This window comes from Hylobates moloch, unplaced genomic scaffold (assembly GCF_009828535.3).
Source record: "Hylobates moloch isolate HMO894 unplaced genomic scaffold, HMol_V3 SCAFFOLD_10, whole genome shotgun sequence".
Taxonomy (NCBI): Eukaryota; Metazoa; Chordata; class Mammalia; order Primates; family Hylobatidae; genus Hylobates; species Hylobates moloch.
Window position 1 is genome coordinate 30,254,531 of NW_026652285.1, and position 24,095 is coordinate 30,278,625.

Sequence of the window (24,095 nt, forward strand, 5' to 3'; positions counted from 1 at the left end):
TGGGAAGTGAGGAGCCCCTCTGCCCGGCCGCCCATCGTCTGGGAAGTGAGGAGCACCTCTGCCCGGCCACCCATCGTCTGGGAAGTGAGGAGCGCCTCTGCCCAGCCACCTATCGTCTGGGAAGAAGTGAGGAGCGTCTCTGCCTGGCCGCCCCGTCTGGGAAGTGAGGAGCGCCTCTGCCCGGCCGCCCCGTGTCTGGGAAGAAGTGAGGAGCGCCTCTGCCCGGCCGCTCCGTCTCGGAGGTCTACCACGGAGGCCAGAAGCAATGTGGGGGCTGGACGTGGTGGCTCACGCCTGTGGTCCCGGCACTCTGGGGGGCGAGGCGGGTTGATCACTTCGGGCTAGGAGTTCGAGACCAGTCTGGCCAACATGGCGAAACATGAAAAATACAACAGACAAACCAACCAACCAACTCAGTGACAACAAAACAGGTCTACCCTGGAGTCATACTCTATTTTTTTCTATTTTCCTCCCTTTCTGATCCTTTATCCCACTTTCTTTTTCTTCCTCTTCCTTCTCCCTCTTCTTTGTCAAATTGAGGATTGAGTTATTATCACTGATCCATATAAAGTCCCTCTTACATTTATTTTAACTCCCACCCCCCATTTCTATTCCCCGACTTCCCATGTGCAACCTTCCTAATATATCTGATATGCATCTTTTTGTTTGTATGTATTTTTAGAAAATGTTTATTGTTTTTGTGTGCAAAAAAAAATTTTAAAAAAACCAAAAAAAACCAAACCAAAACAAAAAAAAGTATACATAAGCACGGAAAATTTGAGGTATGGGTGGTGATATGAGCAAATTTAAGTATGCCTCATACTCATGTTTCCCTGTCCTCCAATTTTCTTCCCCAGAGGCAACCTCTCTAACGCATTTTTGTGTTTAAATATATTTTTTGCATGAACAAAAAAAAAAAAAAGAAAAAAAGATAACCAGGGCCCATACGGTGGCTCATGCCTATAATCCCAGCACTTTGGGAGGTCGAGGAAGGAGGATCACTTGCTTGAGCCCAGGAGTTTGAGACCAGCCTGGGCAACATGGCAAAACCTTGTCTCTACAAAAAAAAATGACAACAACAATAACAACAAAAAACACCCCAAAATTAGCCAGACATGGTGGCATGGCACGTGCCTGTAGTCCCAGCTACTTGGGAGGCTGAGGCGGAAGGATTTACTGATCTGGGTAGGTGGAGGCTGCGATGGGGTGTGATTGCATTGCACCACTGCACTCCAGCCTGGGAAAAAGAATAAGGCCCTGCTTCTCAAAAAAAAAAAAAAAAAAAAAAAGGGAAAAAGAAAAAAAACCAGTAAAATCAGTGGTCTAATCCAAATTCACTCCAAATGAAATTATAGAGCAATTTAACAGGCCGGGCATGGTGGCTCATAACTGTAATCCCAGCACTTTGAGAGGCCGAGGAGGGAGGATCACTTGAGGTTAGGAGTTCAAGACCAGCTTGGCTAACATGGTGAAACCCCGTCTCTACTAAAAATACAAAAAAAGCTGGGCATGGTGGCAGGTGCCTATAATCCCAGATACTCAGGAGGCTGAGGCAGGGGAATTGCTTGAACCCAGGAAGCGGAGATTGCAGTGAGCGGAGGCAGCCCTACGCACTCCAGCCTGGGCAACAGAGCAAGACTCCATTTTAAAAAAAAAATTAACCCTATTTAAAAAAAGAGGCAGAAATAAAAATAAATAGATGTAAATAAGCAATCACATATCTTATAAATTAAAAAGAAAATAAAATGTATTTTAAAAATATGCCAGTACTTATACATATTTGAAACTTTAGCAGAGACAGAGTTTCATCATGTTGGTCAGGCTGGTCCCGAACTCAAAAGCAAATTACCTTAGCAATAATGTGGTTTTTTTTTTTTGAGACGGAGTCTTGCTCTGTCGCCCAGGCTGGAATGTAGTGGCGCGATCTCGCCTCACTGCAACCTCTGCCTTTTGGATTCAAGTGATTCTCCTGCCTGAGTCTCCGGAGTAGCTGGGACTACAGGTGTGCGCCACCACGCCCAGCTAATTTTTGTATTTTTGTAGAGATGGGGTTTCACTATGTCAGCCAGGCTGGTCTCGAACTACTGGTGCCATGTGATTCACCTCCCTTGGCCTCCTAAAGTGCTGGGATTACAGGCGTGAACCATTGCGCCCGGCTCCTTCTTTCCCAAAGTATAATTTTTCTTCCTCATTAGATTGTTTTTGTATAAAGTGTGTTTATATATGAACACACGCATTAAAACAATATATACAAGATATATTCTAAAGTTGTTTAAAAATGATTGTCTTTGGGGGTTAGATTTAGAGATCACTTTTATTTGTTGGCTTTGAAGTGCAACTGACCTATTTATTTACATATAAAGGATATAAACTACAAATATTCTGTACACTCTGTACAGAATGTGGAATGGAAACAGTGCATGGCACACCTTAAGTGTTAAATAAACATTTGCTGAGTGAATTGAATGGATACATCATACTATATACACACTAGTCTGTAATTTGGATTTTTTGTTCAAGCACTTGTCATTGGCAATTTCCTCCAAATAATTAAAAAACGAAAAACACCAATCCCACATTATTTTCTTAAAATGGAAGTACATTTTTTGGATATTCCAAAACGTATTCCAGTGGTTCTCAGCCGGAAGTGGTTCTGACACCTCCTAGAGAGTGTTTGCGAATGTATGGGGAGGGGGCAAGTTTATCTTTTTGGTTGTAAAAATGATGGCGCTGATACTAGCCTTTGGTATCCAGGCCCAGAGATGCTAAACTTCTTCCTACAGTGTGTCAACTGGCTTGTCTAAAACGCCAAAGCGCTTCTGTTGAGAAACACTGATGACCAATCTCCTCTTTGTGGTCCTCTGAGAATGTGAAACACGTATTTGATCTTCCTCCCAGTTTCCTGGCATACAATTCCTAAAACCCTCAGAATCTGCAAAGTAAGTCTCTTTTTATGCTAATGATTGACTAATTAGGCTCTCCTAGAGAGCCTCAGGATTGGGGCTGGTGGTCAGGGCTTTCACTGCCACTGTCAACCTCTGAGAGAGAGAGGCTGAAGGTTAAGCTGACCACCAACGGCCAACGGTGTAATCATTAATGACTCTGTAATGAAGCTTCCATAAAAACCCAAATTGAGGCCGGGCACAGTGGCTCACGCTTGTAATCCCAGCACTTTGGAAGACTGATGTGGGTGGATTACTTCAGGTCAGGAGTTGGAGGCCAGCCTGACCAACATGGTGAATCACCGTCTGTACTAAAAATACAAAAAATTAGCCAGGCGTGGTGGCACACGCCTGTAATCTCAGCAACTCGGGAGGCTGAGTCAGGAGAATCACTTGAACCTGGGAGGCAGGTTCAATGTTTATCTTGTAACTGACTATGTTACTGAATTATAATTTTTTTTGAGACCTAGTCTCAGTCTGTCACCTAGGCTGGAGTGCAGTGGCGTGATCTTAGTTCATTGCAACCTCTGCCTCCCAGGTTCAAGCGATTCTCGTGTCTCAGCTTCCCGAGTAGCTGGGATTACAGGCATGTACCACCACGTCCGGCTAATCTTTTTGTAATTGTAGAAAAGACAGGGTTTCACCATGTTGCCCAGACTGGTTTGAACTCCTGTCCTCAAGTGATCTGCCCGCCTCGGCCTCCAAAGTACTGGGATTAGAGGTGTGAGCCACTCAGTCCAGACAACATTTATTTCTTTATTCATTTCACCAGGTGGCATGGTTTCCAGTCTCATTCTTTTTTTTTTTTTTTTTTTGGAGACAGACTCTCGCTCTGTCACCCAGGCTGGAGGGCAGTGGCGCGATCTCGGCTCACTGCAAGCTCCGCCTCCTGGGCTCACGCCATTCTCCTGCCTCAGCCTCCCAAGTAGCTGGGACTACTCACTCTTGTCGCCCAGGCTGGAGTACAATGGCGCAATCTTGGCTCACTGCAACCTCCACCTCAGGGGTTCAAGCGATTCTTCTGCCTCAGCCTCGAGTAGCTGGGATTACAGGCGCCCGCCACTATGCCCAGCTTATTTTTTTATTTTTAGTAGAAACGGGGTTTCACTATGTTGTCCAGGCTGGAGTTTACTGAGGTTTTCCCAGTGGAGATTCCACGCAACAGGTCTGAGGACGCCCCCTCCCTCCAGGCGTGGCAGCCCGGGGCGTGGCTCCTGGCACAGATCCGGGGCAGTTGTCATCGGAGTCAATTTCAGGACTCCAGCTCCAAGCTTCGGAGTTTCCTAAATTCTGGGGGGCTTGTCTCCCTGTTCCCCCACCCCGACTAATTTCCCTCGGTCGCTGGCGCTGCCCCGTCCCTTAGGTCGCTCGGGCCGCCCCACTCCGAGACTTTTTTTTTTCTTTCTCTCGCTGGCTCTTTCAGCCTCAGTTTCCCTAGGGGGCGGGAGGGGAATGATATTTGGGGGCTCTCCTGCCTTCCTCTCCGAGCCGCGGAAGGGGAGACGCAGGGAGGAGGTCCGGTCGGCTTTGGACTCCAGCCAGGGGTCCGCGGAAACTGTGGTGTCCGAAGGCCTTAGACGCGGGGCATTTCGCGAGCTGCGCGTCTCTCTCAGCCGCGCCACCGCGCCCGGAGTCCAGCCGCGCCGCGCTGCGCCCAGCCCAGGCGGCCCAGGCGCCCCATGCTCTCCAGGCTCTCCGCCCCCGACTCAATGCTCCCGCGCTCCCCCTAGCGGCCGCCGCGCCATCTCGCCCCGTTCCAGGCTCGTCCGTGGCGCAGCTCACGTGACCGCGCTCCGGTAGACGGAAGAGACAAGATAGCGGCTGAAGGCGATCCGGAGTGGGGCCCCAGCCATTTGGATCGAGCCTTCTCCCTCCAACCGCTTCCGCAGGCCGGGTCCCTCTTGCCCGGCCCCTCAGGCCTCCCCACCCGACCCCGGCCGCCCCCACTGCGCCCATTGCGCGCCCCCCTCCCCGTCCGCTTTCCCTTCTCCCTCCTCCTGGGCTCCAACATGAGGGGCCGGCGGGGCAGGCAGACCAAGCAGCCCGCGGCTTCCACTGCGGAGCGCTGCGCCCCGGCCCCGCCGCTGCCGCCGCCGCCGCCGCCCACGTCCGGACCTATCCGGGGTTCCGCTCGCGGCAACGCTGTAGCAGCCGGGGCAGGTGGGCCGCCGCCAGGCTGAGGTGGCGCTCAAGACGCGGCTGAGCTCGCCCAGAATGGGCAGCAGTAGCCGGAGAAAGCCGCCGCCGCCGGCGGCCGCACCCCAGCAGCAGCGCCCCAGGCCGGGGGGAGGTGGGGGCAGCCACCTGGCCCGGACCGCCGCGGCCCGGAGGGCGGTCAACAAAGTGGTGTACGAGGACGCCAGTTACTGCACGGAAAGCAGCTTCAGGAGCTATAGTATCTACAGCAGCACTCCAGGTACCCACCCAGCCCAGTTGCTACAGACTCCTTCCCCACCTTCTCTGCCCCCCTCCTTGCTCACTCATGTGCTGTGCATCCTGCTCCGATCTCCCCCCAACCCCGCCGACCCCCAGAGGGGAAATGCGAGGGCACATCAAGTGGCAAAAAACTAGATTTATAAGAGGAAAGAGGCGCATTGTTCAAAATGGAGATTGCATTGTTGCGGTTTGCAGGCCACACTCGCTCTCTCTTCCCGCCCCCGCCCGCCAACCTCCTCTTTTTCTTCCTCAGAATTTGTGCCAGCGTAGTTGTCTCCACTGGGCAAGATTGAAACTTGGGCAAACACATATCCATTTCTTTCATTTTTCTCCCCTTGTTTTGGTATGGTTTTCTGGAATGAAAGAAGCCTCTTGTTTTGCAAACCTCTTTTCATTTCTAATGTGGTTCCTTTCGGATTTTTATTATATATCTGTTCCTTAAAAGGGAATTAAGGATTTGGACAGATTGTGTGTCACAATCTGTCCTGTTTTCACACCCCTAGCTGTGGTTTTAAAATTATGTTAAGGAAACGGATCATTTGGGTTAGTAGGGGAACCTTATCTGGTCCTGTGTGTTTGTTTTTATTCTTCGAGTGCTAATGGGCCTGTGCAACAGTTTCTGGTAAATGGCTGATTAAAAAGCAAAGCAGAAAGCCAAGAAGACCCAACCAAATTTGGTAATTCATCCGATTCAAAATTGTTTTGGTTAAATCAAAAATAAAAGTACAAGACCGCAGGAACGCGCGTCTTAACTCATTTGATCGCTTTGCCTTGCCTGGGAAATGCAGTTTCCTGTCACCTGTTGCAGATGATGTGTAGTTGATCATCTAGACATAATTGCCTAAGATGAACTTTTGGACCAACTTCTAAGTCACACAGCATCAGTATCAGATTTATTACACAACCACTTTTTCTTTTCACTCTATTTCTGAGGAAAAAGCCCTCCCGAAATCCGTAATGAATTTCTCCATGGTAACCCCTCTTCTGTTTTCACACAGAAAAGCTTCTCTAGGCTGGTGCTGAGATGTATTTTGTTAAACACCGCGCCCCTCCCCCCCGCCCCGCCCCGCCCCAAGAAAGGCTGCTTTGTATTAAATACGTAGTTGCAGTGTACTAAATTGTGAAATTAACATAACCGAAGCAACAACCGGCAAGACTTTTCCTTTATAATTTTGCAAATCTGGATTAATTAAATTAGAATCTGGTTTTAAAAGCATTTTAAAAATAAAGTTTATGAGGAAGTATTGTGAGGAAAAAGGACCCTTTTTTCCTTGAAGTGAGATGTGTCATGTCTTTGTCAGAGAGACTAGGGTAGTAGAAGTGGTTAAATTGAAAAGTTTCTGTTTTTTCATAAATGCTTAAATACTGATTGGAGAAGTAGGGTAGTATTATATTAAGCCAAATGTAAACCCACGTAGGTTGTCCTAACATAAACTGAAAAAAGGTAGTTTCTTTTGCCCCATGGTCAGAATCCTTGCCAGACTTGCCCTGGGAGGCTGGCTGGAGAATGAAGGGAATGAATCAAGTGTCAGATATTTATGTCTTATATGTAAAAAGGAGTACATGTAAATTCTTGCCAACTTAATTTTAGTGCTTTTTTTTTTTTTTTTTTTTTTAAAGGAGTCTTGCTCTGTCGCCTAGGCTGGAGTGCAGTGGCGCAATCTTGGCTCACTGCAACCTCCACCTCCCGGACTCAAGCAGTTCTGCCTCAGCCTCCTGAGCAGCTGGGATTACAGGCGCCCACCAGCGCACCTGGCTAATGTTTGTATTTTTAGTAGAGGTGGGGTTTCACCATGTTGGCCAGGCTGGTCTCCAACTCCTGACCTCGTGATCCGCCCACCTCAGCTTCCCAAAGTGCTGGGACTAAAGGCGTGAGCCACCGTGCCCGGCCTAGTACATCTTTTATAGTAATAATTTTTACCTTAAGAAATCACAAGTTGGTCTTTGTACCCAGAGCCGGTAATTGAAACATGGAGACTGGATTGCATACACCCCTGGAGGAAGTTTTTTCTGGTTAGACAGAGCTGAGACATTTTGGCAGGGCAGTTCAGCTAACTTTAAGTTGTATTTGAAGGCCTAGCAAATAATATTTAGGATTGATGGCTGTGCATATGCTGACTTAAATTACAATTTGTAGCTAGGTGTTCTTTAAAAAAATGTGTTTACTTTTGATTCTTTTGTGACATTTTGTTTTTCTTTTTTTGAGAAGGAGTTTTGCTCTTGGTGCCCAGGCTGGAGTGCAATGGTACGATCTCGATCTTGGCTCACTGCAACCTCTGCCTCCCAAGTTCAAGCAATTTTCCTGCCTCAGCCTCCCAAGTAGCTGAGATTACAGGCATGCATCACCACGCCTGGCTAATTTTGTATTTTTAGTAGAGACGGGGTTTCTCCACGTTGGTCAGGCTGGTCTCAAACTCCCAACCTCAGGTGATCATCCGCCTCAGCCTCCCAAAGTGCTGGGCTTACAAGTGTGAGCCACCATGCCCAGCCTGACATTTTGTTTTTCTTAATGACACCTGTAGCCTACTGTGTGTCTACTTGTCTATCCTTATATGAAATTACTAACTCTGTAGTGATAGCTATTGAGCTTATTCCCCCTGCAGCTCCTGTAACAGTGTTTTGCACATAGCAGGTGCTCATCAAAGATTGGTTGGATAAATTACTGTTAGTAGATGAGAACTTGTAATACATGAAGTTTTGATAATTCTACAGTGGGTGTCATAACCCCTAAATATTTTGGATTTAGGAAACTGAAAGTTGTCCTAGTTGGTTTTTTGTTGTTGTTGTTCTTTTCTAATTGGATTTTGATGGACAATTTGATCAGTGAATGTCTTGCTCTGTTTCCCAGGGTGGAGTGCAATGGCACGCACGATCTCGGCTCACTGCAACCTCTGCCTCCCGGGTTCAAGCAATTCTCCTGCCTCACCTCCTGAGTAGCTGGGACTTCGGGTGCACACTGCCACGCCCAGCTAATTTTTTGTATTTTAGTAGAGATGGGGTTTCACCATGTTGCCCAGGCTGTTCTTGAACTCCTGAACTCAGGCAATCCGCCCGCTTCGGCCTCCCAAGGTGCTAGGATTACAGGCATGAGCCACCTGGCCCGGCCCAGTGAATGTTTTTCATTGCAAGAGTTACTTTGTTTTTGAGTTGCTATTTCATATTGCTTGCCAGGCATTTTCCTTTATTGGCTGTGATGTTAATTTGGATGTTTTACCTTTTGCAACACATTATTTCTTAAGATTATGGTAAAATGGATGTGACTTTTTTTCCTTATTTCTTCTAAAAACAAAATGGGGTACATGTGCAGAATGTGCAGGTTTGTTGCATATGTATACGTGTGCCATGGTGGATTGCTGCACCTATTGACCCGCCCTCTAAGTTCCCTCCCCTCGCCCCCCACCCCCCAGATATGAGTGACATTTTGAGTTCCAAACTTTTAGAACATGCCCACTTGTCTTCAATGAGTAACAACGCGTGACAGTGAGTTGTTTAGGCTAAGTACTAGTTTCATTGGTTTTATAGTTTGTACTTCCTGGGTGGAAGGCTGTCAGGTAAATGTGTAGATGGAAGAAAAAAATTTTAGAACTGGTTTAAGATATCTGAATAACACATAAAGAAGTATGATTGATGAATTTGAATCCTATTGTACTGTGAAAGCTGAAAGAGGAATTTACTTTATTGGTAATGTAGAGTAATTTGATTAATTTTTATAGTTTACAGCGTTGGCTTAATTATTGACATGTGACATTCCTAACGTAAGAAATAACTCCTAATATAAGAAATAACTCAGTATTTTGTAGGTAATATAACTGAATGCAAAGACATTAGTTGATATTACTAAAGTTGTGAAAGGTTTATTTATTGAAGATTGTTTTCCTTTTATGGAAAAAAATGTAAGGATAACAACTTTTTCGTATAAAATTGAAATCACCTAGTTTTGCTTTAGCCGAAGGCATATGGCTGAATAATGCTTTGATTCATTTATTTTTACTTTTTAAATTTAGAATTACTTCAGCCTATAGGTTTTATGACATTGCCGATATAATGAGAAGGATTGTATAGGAAGTGTTTTCAATAGGCATTTGGTAAAGATCTGACAGAACTTTGAAATTAAGCATTTGCTAATTTTAAGAAATTGTATTTAAAACAGAATGGTTCTTGTGTTTCAGTCTCAGTCTTGTGTGAGACTTCTGAGAATACTTTCCTGGAATCTTAAAACTTGGAACCTCTGATGACTTCATAAAACAAAAGCCCTGGTGTTATCCTGGGAAAGTTAGTGATTTATGTCCTCTAAGGATTGTGACAGTGGAGATCAGCGGCAGAGATGCCATCAATGAGCCATAGATTTACCTCAAACAGAATTTGTCACTGGTTCGACAATATTATTCCCACCAGTGTCAACTTAATATCTTTTCAGTATAATTTCTGATTGTTACAAATGAGGTGCAAAGTGCAGTGGGCATTTAAAGGAGGGCGAGATTATATACCCTGTTTAAGGGGATTGGTGTGGGCGTCGGCTTCCTGGATGGGCATGTCGAGAGTAAGGACAGGCAGATTGAGGGAGGGAGCAGGAGGGAGCGGGAGGGAGCAGCAGGGAGCGGCAGGCACTGATACTAAAGTGTGGGCAGTCTCAACTCGGTTTAACAAGAGGCTGAGTGTGGGAATAGGAAATAAACCAAAGCTCCCTTGTATGTTGTGTTGGGCAGTACCTAGAGGATCAGGCTATAGCAACTGTACTTTCCCCCTCTTCTGTAGAATAAGGATTGGGCTAGATCGTGATCCTCAGGCCTTTTTCATTCCTGAACACCCTGAGAAGATATGCTGTATTCCCAGCAGCACCATGCACAAACATGAAACAGAATCACATCAAATCACACAGATGCTGTTGAACCACTGGTGTCGCCCTCTCTCTCAAATCTATTTCAAATCTATTTAATTTTGGGTATTGAGATGATCAAAAGATCTTGAAGCATAGCTTCTGTTCTGTAGGATGGATGGACAAGGACAAGATAGCTGGTGGGTTTTGTAGTCCTGAATGGAAGATCAGTCCAGCAGGTACTTTAGAGTTCTTCTGTCCTTGACACATAGAATGTAGAGAGAGGAGTGCATCACCTATGCCTCCCTAAGAACGGTAGTACTTTCAGTAACAATAGCGAGGTCAAGATTATAAGGGAAATTATTGACATCTGTTTTCAGGTATCAGTACCTCAAGAGATTAAACATGAGAATTAAAGTGAGAGCCAAAAGGGTTTTGAAAAAGTTGGGCAACATGATTTGTGAGTAGTAGAGAGGCATGTCCTAGTTACGCAGTAATAAATAGTCTTGCATATAGTTCGTGCCTTTCTATTCTGCTCACCCATGGGCATGTTTGGAAGTTTGTGTTGAAACATGCATATAACAGGACTGGGGATGTTAAGACCGGGAGCTCTGGTCTCTTCTGTTAGGTCCTCCTTTCCTCAGTCCTCAAGTCCCTGTGTCTTCCCTTTGACTAAAGACCCTTAATGGTGGAGACATGGGGGTGAGAGAGTGGTAGTCATGGTGGGCAAGTGGTAATCTGGGTGACACAGGAACAAATCCTAGCTGATGCCCTTTTCCCTTCCTGCTCCTTAGCCAGGCTCGAATCCGTCTTCCTGGGAGATCTTCCCTGAGTCCTGTTGCGCACCTTGTTCTTCCTTCTCTTTGAGTGCCTGTTGACAGTGGTTATGATCTCAGCACTAGCTTAACACCAACACTAATTATTCTATTTTTGTTTTTTCTTTTGAGACGGAGTCTCACTCTGTTGCCCAGGCTAGGGTACAATGACACAATCTCAGCTCACTGCAACCTCCACCTCCTGGGTTCAAGCGATTCTCCTGCCTTAGCCTTCTGAGTGGCTGAGACTACAGGCGCCCACCACCACACCGGCTAATGTTTGTACTTTTTAATGGAGACGGTTTTACCATATTGGCCAGGCTGGTCTTGAACTCCTGACCTCGTGATCCACCTGCCTTGGCTTCCCAAAGTGCTGAGATTACAGGCCTGAGCCACCACGCCTGGCCTCTAATTCTTTTCATTCTTTTGGTTCTTTAACATAAGTATCAGGAGGCAGCATGTTTCTTAACTTAAAAAAAAATTATACATTAAAATGCACTTTAAAAGATCGAAAGTGATCATATAGAAAGAATTAAAATGCGTGTAATTAAATATAATGTTTCAATTGTTTTGTCTGCTGGTATATATCTACAATTTTTATGTTTTTCTAGATAGCTACATTCAAATATTTTGAGATTGTCACATTTTAAAAATAGTGACAGTAATAGTTAACATTTATTGAACATCTTTTAAATTGCAGAATGATTTTCAAGCAATATTTATGAAAGTTCAGTTTTTAAAAGGTAACAGCTTTATGGAGATATAATTTACATACTGTAAAATGTACCCTTGTAAAGTATGTAATTTAGTGATTTTTTTAGTATATTGACAGAGTTGTGCAACCATTAACACTACCTAATTCCAGCTCGTTTTTACGCCCCTGCAAAAGAAGCCCATGCCTATAGCATCAGTCCCTGTTCTTCACCTCCCTCCTGCTCATCCCCTGGCAGCCACTAATCTACGGTCATTCGCTGTTGATTTGCCTCTTACGGACATTTCTTACTAAGTGGAATCATATAATGTATGGCTTCTGTCATTTAGCCTAATGTTTTCAAGGTTTATGCATATCTTAGCATGTATCAGTACTATATTTGAATAACACTTCATTGTATGGCTATACCACTGTTATTTTTTAAATGGAGACAGGGTCTTGCAATGTTGCCTAGGCTGACCTGGAACTCCTGGGCTCAGGCTTCCTGCCTCAGCCTTCCAGCCTCCAGAGTAGCTAGAGTTAAGGCACACACCTCTGTGCCCAGAGATCATGTTTTGCTTATCCATTTCATAAGTTCACGGACATTTGAACTGTTTCCACTTTTTGGCTATTATGAATAATGCTGCTGAGCACGTTCGTGTACATGTTTTTATCTGTACATATATTTTCATTTCTCTTGGGTATATAAATAGGATTATTTGCTGGGTTATTGCACTTTCAATTTTAATTTCTTTTCTTTTTTGACACAGAGTCTCACTGTGTCGCCCAGGCTGGAGTACAGTGGCATGACCTTGGCTCACTGCAACCTCTGCCTCCGTTCAAGTGGCCAGGCTGGTCTCGAACTTCTGACCTCAAGTGATCCACCCGCCTTGGCCTCCCAAAGTGCTGGGATTACAGGTGTGAGCCACAGCACCTGGCAGAAAATAATTTAGGCGTTAGAATGAATCCTTAATGATAGATTGGTTAGGCTGGGATGTGATGAGCGGGAGAAAAGGAGTGAAGGATGAACTGACTTCTAAATCTCCTGTTTGAAATGCTTGTTCCCTGGTGCCGTGAAGAAACAGCACTTGAACTAAATTTAATTTACTTAGTAAGGCCATTTTTACTTCCTGCAGAAAGGGTACACTCGCCAGCAGTTGTGCCATGAGAGTACACCCAACAAAGGAGACAGGGTCATTTATAATCTGACTCATCCACCTTACTGCTGTGTCTGTTTTCCATTGGCTGGAATGGGAGCTCACATTCTGTATTTGTCCCGATTGGCTAGCAACTTAGAACTTTTTAAAAGAGGCAAAGGCAGAGGGGAACAAAGGAAGGAGGAAGTAACTTGTGGAATGTTGAGAAAGGTAAAAACACTTTTAAATAAGGAAGAGGAACAGGCTATGACCTAATGCTTGCTTGGAGCAGTCTAAGCATGCCAGGGCAAATATTTAGGCTAAATTGTGGGAGCTAAGAACATAAAGTACATTGATTTCTTTATTACCGCTAGCAGATATTTAAGAATGTTAGCACAGGTCTTTGAATAAATTTTGCGTCTAAGAGAAGTTACTATTTATTCTTAATTAGAGAGGAAAGTCTTGAAGAGGAACCTCTACTTTACTTTTTACATCTCCCTTATTTCTCTTTTCCTTATTCACTCCTTATTTCTTCTCTTCATCTCAGATTGATCTAGTAATACTTATTTCTTTGTAGTTCTCACAGACCCAAATCCCAGTCACCCATCCGTCACCTTCTCCAGCCTGCCTTCTCTGATCACCATTCCCTTTACCCCCAGGTGGGGCTGAGTTCCTTTGTTTCCCACCCCCTTAACTTCCAGGACCTTGTGCATTAATTGTTTTAGCCAAATATTTGGGGATTTTTTTTTAGGTATCTTTCAGTTACTGGTTTCTAATTTAATTTCATTTTGTTCAGAGAGCATACTTTGTATGACTTTAATTTTGTAAAACATTTTTAGAGGTTTGTTTTGCACCCCAAAATTTTGTCAGTCGAAGTGAATATTCCATATGTACTTGAAAAGAATTTTGTATTCTGCTCTTGTTGGGTGGAGTATTGCATAAATATCAATTAGGTCAAGTTTGTTGATAGTGTTATTAGGATCTGTCTGACTTTCTGCTTGTTTTGTTGATTACTGAGAGAAGTGTTGAAGTCTACAGCTATTGTGAAGGATTTGTCTGTTTCTTCTTGAAGTTCTAGCAATCTTCATGTATTTTGAGGCTCCTTCCTAAAGTCCATAAACCTTTAGGAAGGATTGTTCTATCCTCTTAATTATTTAACCCCTTTATCTGTATCTTTATCTGTTAAGAGGTGGAACTGAAATGGCCTGTTAATGATCTGGCCCTTCCTTCATTACAAGCTACTTTGGGCAGGGAAAGTCCCATTCAGTCTCTGGAGTGCCTGGTTAAATCTCTTGAACGCAGTAGGCAGCACAGGTAATTGTGGAGCTGAATGTTGAGTCAAAGAAAGCCTGTGGGTTGTTTTCACCCTCTATACTGTCCAGTATGGTCGCTATTAGCCACATGTGGAGAGTTAAATTAATTAAAACTAAGTAGGCCAGGCGTGGTGGCTCACACCTGTAGTCTCAATACTTTGGGAGGCTGAGGTGGGAAATCACTTGAGGCATCAGTTAAAGACCAGCCTGAGCAACAGGGTTTTGTAAAAACCCTGTCTTCACAAAAGAATTAAAATAGTTGGGCATAGGATGGCGAGCCTGTAGTCCTACCTGTTTGGGAGGCTGAGGTGGGAGGATTGCTTGAGCCCAGGAGTTTGAGGCTCTAGTCAGCTATGGACTGTGCCACCACACTCCAGACTGGGTGACAGAGTGAGAACCCATCTCTTAAAAAAAAAAAAAAAATTAAGTAAAATGAAAACTTCAGTTTCTCCAGTGGCACTAGCTGTTATACGTTCATTTCAAGTGCTCTGTAGCCACGTGTATTGCACCACACAAATGTAGGGCATTTGGGGCATTTCATATCATTGCAGAAAGTTCTCCTGGACTCATTGTAGTCAGTCTGCCTCTGTTAGACCAGTGAGAATTTACCTAACATCTCCTTTTCTAGCCTTTTATTTGCCCTAAATCCTGCACCGCTTGGGTAGCCCCAGCAGTCTGGCTGAGTGAGGTCCTCCTTTGTGGAGACTCTGGGCCCAGCATTATTTGTGTACGTGATGGTATTGCATTTCTGCAATAAGATTTGGGGTCATGTGTGAGATGACTTTCCATTATTTGTTGTTCTTGGTGATAGGGTGAAGAGGCAGTCAGTTAACACGTAATTAGAAAATCTGCCACAGTCCTGGTAAAAGTAAGCTAAGAGTCATATATGTAGGCCAGAAGGGAAGGAAAGATTAGGATTCAGAGACTTTTGGTTGAGAAATTAAATTTGATAACTCAGAGAATTTCAGTGTTATAAAAGTGTAAATGTTGATATGCAAACTGAATTGTGAGATGTTAGTATGTCCTAGTGGGTCTGGGTTCTCCTATATAAAACCTCTTTCTCAGGAGTCACTGGCCAAATTATTTGTCTACGGAACCCTCCTGAGATTTACTAAGAAAGTTATGCTTAGACTCCTCTCTGCTCATGGATATGTTCTGTAATTCCCACACTTGGGAAACGGCATGGCCATGTGATTCATACCAAATGGCAACATTCAGTAGGTGCAGTTTATATATTTTACTAGAAATACGGCTTCTTGCTCGATTTCACTATGTTCGTAGTGCCTCTTTTGAGGTCTGTGTGTATATTCTATTTATGGAAGTTAAAAAGTATTTCAGAAATGCATATATTAGTCTGTGGAATTTCTCTTATCCTTTTTCCTTTCTAATTCTTGCATGGATATTTGTCTCAAGAGATGGTCCAACATTTAAAATAGCGAATAATATCTTAGCCCATCCTAAAACAATCCTTCCTAAAGGTTTATGAACTTAATAACAGAGCCTCAAAATACGTGAGGACTCATAGAACTCCAAGGAGAAACAGACAACATCCTTAACAATATTGTAGACTTCAACATTCTTCTCACAGTAATCAAGAGAACAAGTAGACAGAAAGAAAGTGCACTTTTCCCTGTTTTTGTAGACGTCAAAACTATTTCACACACTTCTGAAAGTCTCATTCAGTAAGTTACTCATTTCTCCACCTTATGACTGTACTGTGCTTTCAAAGTGCTGTGCAAAGAATGAAAAGTTTTAAAGTGGCTTTACTGTAATTTCAGATACAGATTTGAACTTTTGAGTCTGAATTATCCAGGTGAAATGCATTAGGTTTCTGATCCTCTGTAACTTGGAAGATTACCGTCTTCCAGGTATATTGGTTGTCCTTAACTGCCTTAATGGCATGAGTTGTGAATCTTCTGTGTCTCGGAAGAAACCTAACAGTAGAGATTGTTTATGGCAAGGGTCACAAATTTACATGCTCAGAAGGTTAGGACGCTCTGTAAGGTAAAGGCATGAAGTGCCCCCTTCTTTATTAACACATAACTGCATTTGCTGATAATATTTATTTGCCTAGAATTCAGGCCCTTTTTGCTTTTACAGACAGTGCTGTCCTAAATGTGCTAGAGATGTATCTTTAGTCACTTAAGCTGGTGTTTCTGTAGGGTAGGTTCCTAGGAGTGGGATTGGATTGTTGGGTTACAGTGTGTGCAGTTTTTTTAAATAAAAAAACTGAACCAGATTATACTCTCAGCATCTGTTTGTTTTTAAACCTTCCCTAGTCTGTGCTTATGTGTTTTGTTTGTTTGTTTGTTTTTTGTTTGTTTTTTGAGATGGAGTCTCCCTCTGTCACCCAGGTTGGAATACAGTGGTGTGATCTCTGCTCACTGCAACCTCCACCTCCCTGGTTCAAGCAGTTCTCTTGCCTCAGCCTCTCAAGTAGCTGGGATTACAGGCGCATGGCACCATACCGGCTTATTTTTTTGTATTTTTAGTAGAGATGGGGTTTCACCATGTTGGGCAGACTGGTCTCAAACTCCTGACCTCAGGCAATCCGCCTGCCTGGGCATCCGAAAGTCCTGGGATTTCAGGCGTGAGCCACTGCGCCCGGCCTATATGGTTTTTAAATTAACTTTTTCTAGTCTAGTAAGGTTTACTCAGACCTTTAGCAGGTGTTCTTGGATACTGACTAGGCCCAAAGTCCTCTTCTCATCAATGTATTGGCAAATACACTCACTTGCGACGTGATAAGAGACCCTGAGGTTTACCTCCCCAACAGCAGGATGTCTGTTTTGAGAGTTTCCTGGCCAAGTGGTGGAAAGTACCATGGAAATGGAGTCTTCCTTGCTTCTTACTTAACTTGAGTTCGGACCATAGAGAAGTCATTCTTGTGTGGACCTCAGTTTACTCACCTGTACAGTGTAGGATGGACTAGATGATCTAATGATCAGGGGATTGGCAAACTTGTTCTTAGGGCACCAATTAGTAAATATTTTAGGTTTTGGAGGCCATCTGGCTCTGTCACAGCTGCTCAGCTCTGCCGTTGAGCAGAGCTCAGGCAGAAAGCAGCCTGAGCTGCTAGGATGAAAGCAGCCATAGACAATAAGTAAACAAATGAGTGTGGCTGTGTTCCAATAAAACTTTATTTACAAAAACAGGCTGTGGCCGGCCATAGTTTGTTCACCCTATTTTTGAGCTCTTGACATTCATTAGTCTGTGATTTCGGTAATTAGTTTAGGAAAAAAGCTTTGACTTTCATAAATAATGCTGGAAATCTAGTAAAACCTTTAAATTTTGGCCAGGCGTGGTGGCTCACACCTGTAATCCCAGCACTTTGGGAGGCCGAGGCGGGTGGATTGCCTGAGCTCGAGAGTTCGAAACCAGCCTGGCCAACATGGCGAAAACCCGTCTCTACTAAAAATACAAAAATTAGCCAGGCGTGGTGGCATGCGCCTGTAGTCCCAGCTACTTGGGAGGCTGAGGCAGGAGAATCGCTTAAACTCGGGAGGTGGAGGATGCGGTGAGCCGATATCGTGCCACTGCACTCCAGCCTGGGTGACAGAGTGAGACTCCATCTCAAAAAAAAACAAAACCTTTACATTTTATTTTTGCTTTTTCCCTTTATCAGGAAAGTAATGTAGAAAATTTAGGAAACCCAGAACATTAATATTTTGGTTCCTCTCATTAGGTCACCATCTTTGGGTGGACATGTGTACATACATACTTTTTTTTTTTCTTTTGAGCAAAAAAGTACATACTTTTTCTTTTTTTCTCTTCTGTCACCCAGGCAGGAGTGCAGTGGCGGAATCTCGGCTCACTGCAACCTCCACCTCCCGGGTTCAAGTGATTCTCCTGCCTCAGCCTCCCGAGTAGCTGGGACTACAGGTGCTCACTGCCACACCCAGCTAATTTTTTGTATTTTTTTAGTAGAGATGGGGTTTCACCATGTTACCCAGGCTGGTGTCAAACTCCTGAGCTCAGGCGATCTGCCCGCCTCAGCCTCCCAAAGTGTTGGGATTATAGGCGTGAGCCACTGCACCCGGCACGTGTATGTACATACTTTTTACAAAATTGGATGAAGTATAATTTATTTGCTAAATATTTTCACTTATGCCATGATATCTTATTTAATCTTTGTCTATAAAAATACCTGCTCTCCTAGGGGGCTTCTAGTTGAAAACTCATTAATTAAAATTCAGCCACCTATTCTTTTTTCTAATTGTTTCTTGTAGCTTTTGCTTTGATTGGAATAACTTTATTCTGGGAATAAAGTTGTGTCATCTGTAAACATGAATCATGTATACATCTGATTTTCTTATATTTATATCTCCTTTTTCTCTTCAAATTACATTGCCTTTACCATTGATGGGAACCTGGGTAATAAAGAAAAAAGAAAAAAAATTGCATTCCCTACCACCTCCTCCAAAACAATGTCAAATGTTAGTTATAATGATAGGCATCTTAGTATGCTATCCCAATTTAATGGAACTGATGCAGATATTTAATGGTTAACTGTTGGTTTGAGACCTTTAATGTGTTGAGTGTATTCACCTATTTCAATTTTTTTTCTGTGTAAGTTTTTATTTTTAATCAGATATGGCTATTATATTTTGTCAAATGACATCTTAGCATCTTTTAAGATGATCATATAGTTTTCCTCCTGCATGCTACATATTAATTACAGTAGTGTATATTCATAGAATTAGTAGATCTTATATTGATTCACCCTTACATTCTTGCAGTGAACCTCTCTTGATCATATTATTTTTTCATGTACTGTTTGACTTTATTTATTTAGTTTTGAGACAGAGTTTCGCTCTTGTTACCCAGGGTGGAGTGCAATGGCGCGATCTCAGCTCACCACACCCTCCGCTTCCCGGGTTCAAGCGATTCTCCTGTCTCAGCCTCCTGAGTGGCTGGGATTACAGGCGCCCGCCACTACGCCTGGCTAATTTTTGGTATTTTTAGTAGAGACAGGGTTTCAGCATGTTGGCCAGGCTGGTCTTGAACTCCTGACCTCAGGTAATCCGCCAGCCTCGGCCTCCCAAAGTGCTGGGATTACAGGTGTGAGCCATCGCGCCTGGCCTGTTTGACTTTTAAAAAGGTATTTTAATTTTTTAGTTTATACATGTACAATGCATAATGTATTTGAGATTCATCTATGTTGTTGTATCAGTAGTTTCTTTATTGCTGAGTAGCAGTCCCTTATATGAGTGTGTCACAGTGCATTTATCTGTTCAATAGTTGAATATTTCAGTTATTTCTAGTTTTTGGCAGCTATGAATAAAGCTGCCCTAAACATTTCCATAATGTTTTTTGTATGAACACAATACTTGTTTCTCTTGAGTAAATACTTAGGAGTATGATTTCTGGGTTGTATGTTTATAAGAAACTGCCAAAACTGTTTTCCAAAGTAGCTGTACCATTTTGCATTCTTACCTATAAATGTATGAAGAGTTCTGGTTGCCCTGTATCCTCCCTAGCACTTCATATTGTCAGGTTTTTTTTTGTTTGTTGGTTTTTTTTTTTTTTTTTTGAGATGGAGTCTGGCTCTGTCGCCCAGGCTGGAGTGCAGTGGCGCCATCTCGGCTCACTGCAAGCTCTGCCTCCTGGGTTCACGCCATTCTCCTGCCTCAGCCTCCCGTGTAGCTGGGACTACAGGCACCCGCCACCACACCCGGCTAATTTTTTTGTATTTTTAGTAGAGACGGGGTTTCACCTTGTTAGCGATGATGGTCTCGATCTCCTGACCTCGTGATCCTCCCGCCTCGGCCTCCCAAAGTGCTGGGATTACAGGCGTGAGCCACCGCACCTGGCCTCAAGTTTTTTTTTGTTTGTTTGTTTTTTGCCACCTTAATAAGTATATGGTGGTAGCTCCTTCTGGTTTTAATTTGCTTGTCCCTAATGACTAATGGTTCTGAGCCTCTTTTTATGTGCATCTTTTTATTTGCCATCTGTATATCATTGCTTATGGAAAAATACTAAAATCTTTTTTTTTTTTTTTTTTTTCGAGATAGTCTTGCTCTGTTGCCCAGGCTGGAGAGCAGTGGCACAGTCACCACTGACTGCAGCCTCCACCTTCTGGGTTCAAGCCATCCTCCCACCTCTCGGCCTCCCAAGTAGCTGGGATTGCAAGTGCGCACCACCACACCTGGCTAGTTTTTTTTTTTTTTTTTTTTTTTTAAATAGAGATGGGGTTTTGATATGTTGCCCAGACTGATTTTGAATCCTGAGCTCAAGCGATCTGCCTGCCTCGGCCTCCCAAAGTGCTGAGATTACAGGCATTAGCCACCATGCCTGGCCAAGATACCAAAATCTTTATTTAAGATGTTTAATTGGGTTGCTTTCTTTATTGTTATTCTTCTTTTCATTTATTTATTTATTTATTTGAGATGGAGTCTTGCTGTGTTGCCCAGGCTGGAGTGCAGTGGCGCGATCTTGGCTCACTGCAAGCTCCCCCTCCCGGGTTCACACCGCTCTCCTGCCTCAGCCTCCCAAGTAGCTGGGACTATAGGCGCCCGCCACCACGCCCGGCTAATTTTTTGTATTTTTAGTAGAGACGGGGTTTCACCGTGTTAGCCAGGTTGGTCTCGATCTCCTGACCTCGTGATCCACCCGCCTCGGCCTCCCACAGTGCTGGGATTACAGGCGTGAGCCACCACGCCAGGCGTCTTTTATTTTTTTAGACAGAGTCTCGCTCTTTCACCCACGCTGGAGTGCAGTGGCCTGATCTTGGCTCACTGCAGCCTGTCATTCCCCTCGACCCCGGGCTCAAGGTGATCCTCCCACCACCTCAGCCTCCCAAGTAGTTGGGACAACAGATGTATGCCACCATGTGTGGCTAATTTTTGTATTTTTAATAGAGATAGGGTTTCGCTATGTTGCCGAGGCTGGTCTTGAACTCCTGAGCTCAAGCAATCTGCCTACCTTGGCCTCCCAAAGTGCTGGGATTACAGGCATGAGCCACCATGCCTGGCCAATTTCTTACTATTGGGTAGTAAGAGTTCTTTATATATTTTGGATATAAGTGCTTTGTTAGGCTGTGTAATGTTCATATATTTTCTCCCCATCTGTGCCTTGTGTTTCATTGTCTTAGCAGTGTCTTTTTCCCAGAGCATAAGTTTTAAATTTTGATGAAGTCTGATTTACCACATTTTTTCTTTTACACATTTGGTGTTCATCTAACAACTCTGCCTAACCCAGACCTTGCCAGACTTTTTCTGTAAAAGGTCAGATAGTAACTATTTCAGCCTTGCTGTCCCTGTTGCAGCTCTGCCATTGTAGCAATGAAAGCAGTCATAGACAATATGTAAATGAATGAGAATAGCTGTTCCAATAAAACTTTATGAACACTGCAGTTTGAATTTCACATAATTTACAAATTATCAATTATATTGTTTTGATTATTACAAAAACAGGTAGTGGATTGGCCATGGTTTGCTGATTCCTGGCCTGACTAACCCAAGTTCACAAAGATTTTCCTCTTTGATTTTGTTGTGGTCGTTGTTGTTCCACACCTTTTTTCATTGTTTCCTTAAGGTAGAGTGTACATATTTATAAGGGTACATGTAATATTTTGATAGATTCATACAATGTGTAATGATCAAATCAGGTTAATTAGGGTATCCATCATCTCAGATGTTTATCCTTTTTTTTTTGTGTTGGGAAGATAACAAATGTTCTGGCTATTTTAAAATATACACTAAGTTATTGTTGACTCTAGTCACCCTACTGTGCAAACAGAAACTAAAACGTATTCCTTCTATCTGACTGAGTTTTTATGCCCATGAATCGACTTGTCTTCATCCCTACCTGCTTCCCAGCCCCCGGTAACCATCATTCTACTGCCTATCTCCATGAAATCAACTTTTTTTTTTTTTTTTTTTTTGAGACGGAGTCTTGCTCTGTCGCCCAGGCTGGATTGCAGTGGCGCCATCTCGGCTCACTGCAACCTCCGCCTCCCGGGTTCACGCCATTCTCCTGCCTCAGCCTCCTGAGCAGCTGGGACTACAGGCGCCCACCACCACGCCCAGCTAATTTTTTGTATTGTTTTTAGTAGAGACGGGGTTTCACTGTGTTAGCTAGGATGGTCTCGATCTCCTGACCTCGTGATCTACCCGCCTCAGCCTCCCAACGTGCTGGGATTACAGGCGTGAGCCACCGTGCCCGGCCGAAATCAACTTCTTAATCTCTCATATATGAATGAGAATGTGTGATATTTGTCTTTCTGTTCTTGGCCTATTTCACTTAACATAATGTCCTGCAGTTCTATCCATGTTGCTGCAAACAGGTTTTATTTTCCAAACCTCAAGCTTTATAGATGAAGGATTTCACTTTTTAAATGGCTGAATAATATCCTCTTGTGCATATATACCTCATTTTCTTTGATTTTTCTTTCTTTCTTTTTAAATAGAGATGAGTTCTCACTATATTGCCCAGGCTGGTCTTGAATTTTTGGGCTCAAGCAATCCTCCTGCCTTGGCCTCCCAAAGTGCTGGGTTTCCAGGCTAAACTTACACTGTGCTCCTTTATGCGTTTTTTGTTGTTGTTGTTGTTGTTGTTTTTAAAGACAAAATCTTGCTCTGTTGCCCAGGCTGGAGTGCAGTGGTGCGATCTTGGCTCACTGCAGCCTCCACCTCCCGGGTTGAAATTATTCTCGTGCCTCAGCCTCCCAAGTAGCTGGAATTACAGGTGCCCACCACAACGCCCAGCTAATTTTTGTATTTTTAGTAGAGATGAGGTTTCACCATGTTGGCCAGGCTGGTCTTGAACTCCTGACCTCACGTGATTCACCTGCCTCGGCCTCCCAAAGTGATGGGATTACAGGCATGAGCCGCTGCGCCCAGCCCCTTTGTGCACTTTTAAAAACATATCTTAGAATTTGTGATACATGTTTTATTTTCATTTTCATTTGGTTCACAATATTGTAAAATTTCTATTATGACTTACTCTTTGACCCATGATTTGTTTTAAAATGTATTGTTTAATTTTCAAACATTTAGGGATTTCCCAGACATCTTTGTTGTTGGTTTCTAATTTAATTCCATTACGGTTAGGGAACATACTCGTTATGATGAATTAAAAAAAAACATGTAGAGGTTTGTATATGGCCTGAAACATTGTTTGTTTAGGTGAATGTTCAGTTTGTAATAGGAAAGATGCGTTCTGCTGCCGTTAGGTAAAGTGTTTCATAAATGATAATTAGGTCAAGTTGGTTGATCGTGTTAAGGTCTTCCCTATCCTTGCTGATTACGTGTCTGCTTGTTCTAGTGATTACTGAGAAAGGAGTGTTGAAGTCTGCAACGATTGTTATGGGTTTGTTCTCTTTCTGCTTGAAATTCTGTTTATGCGTCCTGTATTTTGAGGCACTGTTATTAGAAACATTTACAGTTTTGTCCTCTTGATTATTTGACCCCTTTATCATTCTGAAATAACCTTTATTTCTGGTAATAATCACTATATTAAAAACCATTATTTGGCCAGGCATGGTGGCTGATTCCTGTAATCCCAGCACTTTGGGAGGCCGAGGCGGGTGGATCACCTGAGGTCAGGAGTTCGAGTCCAGACCGGACAACATGGCAAAACCCCATCTCTCCTAAAAAGAGAAAAATAGCCTAGTGTGGTGGCACACGTCTGTAGTCCCAGCTACTCAGAAGGTTGAGGCAAGAGAATCACTTGAATCCAGGAGTTGGATATTGCAGAGAGCTGAGATCACGCCACTGCACCCCAGCCTGAGAAGCAGAGCAAGACTCCATCTCAAAAGAAAAATAAAAAATAAAAACAGGCTAAGTGCAGTGGCTCATGCCTGTAAACCCAGCACTTTGGAAGGCCGAGGCGGGTGAATCACCTGAGGTCGGGAGTTCGAGACCAGCCTGGCTAAGATGCTGAAACCTCATCTCTACTAAAAATACAAAAGTTAGCCAGGCACAGTGGCAGGCGCCTGTAATCC

General features: G+C 43.6%; 1 protein-coding gene across 2 annotated transcripts in view; it reads left to right on the forward strand.

The window, feature by feature from the left end:
* Window positions 1-4,790: 4,790 nt before the first annotated feature.
* LOC116475010 (nucleosome-remodeling factor subunit BPTF-like) overlaps window positions 4,791-24,095 on the forward strand; it is a 35,918-nt gene continuing 16,613 nt past the window's right edge. The window contains exons 1-2 of one of the 2 annotated variants that reach the window (XM_058446070.1): window positions 4,791-5,358; window positions 8,227-8,824. In XM_058446070.1, the coding sequence (XP_058302053.1) occupies window positions 5,157-5,358; window positions 8,227-8,315 (291 nt within the window). In that variant the 5' untranslated portion in view covers window positions 4,791-5,156 and the 3' untranslated portion in view covers window positions 8,316-8,824. Of the gene's footprint in view, window positions 5,359-8,226; window positions 8,825-24,095 lie in introns of those variants that run through there. The other variant, XM_032163977.2, reaches the window with a different exon arrangement.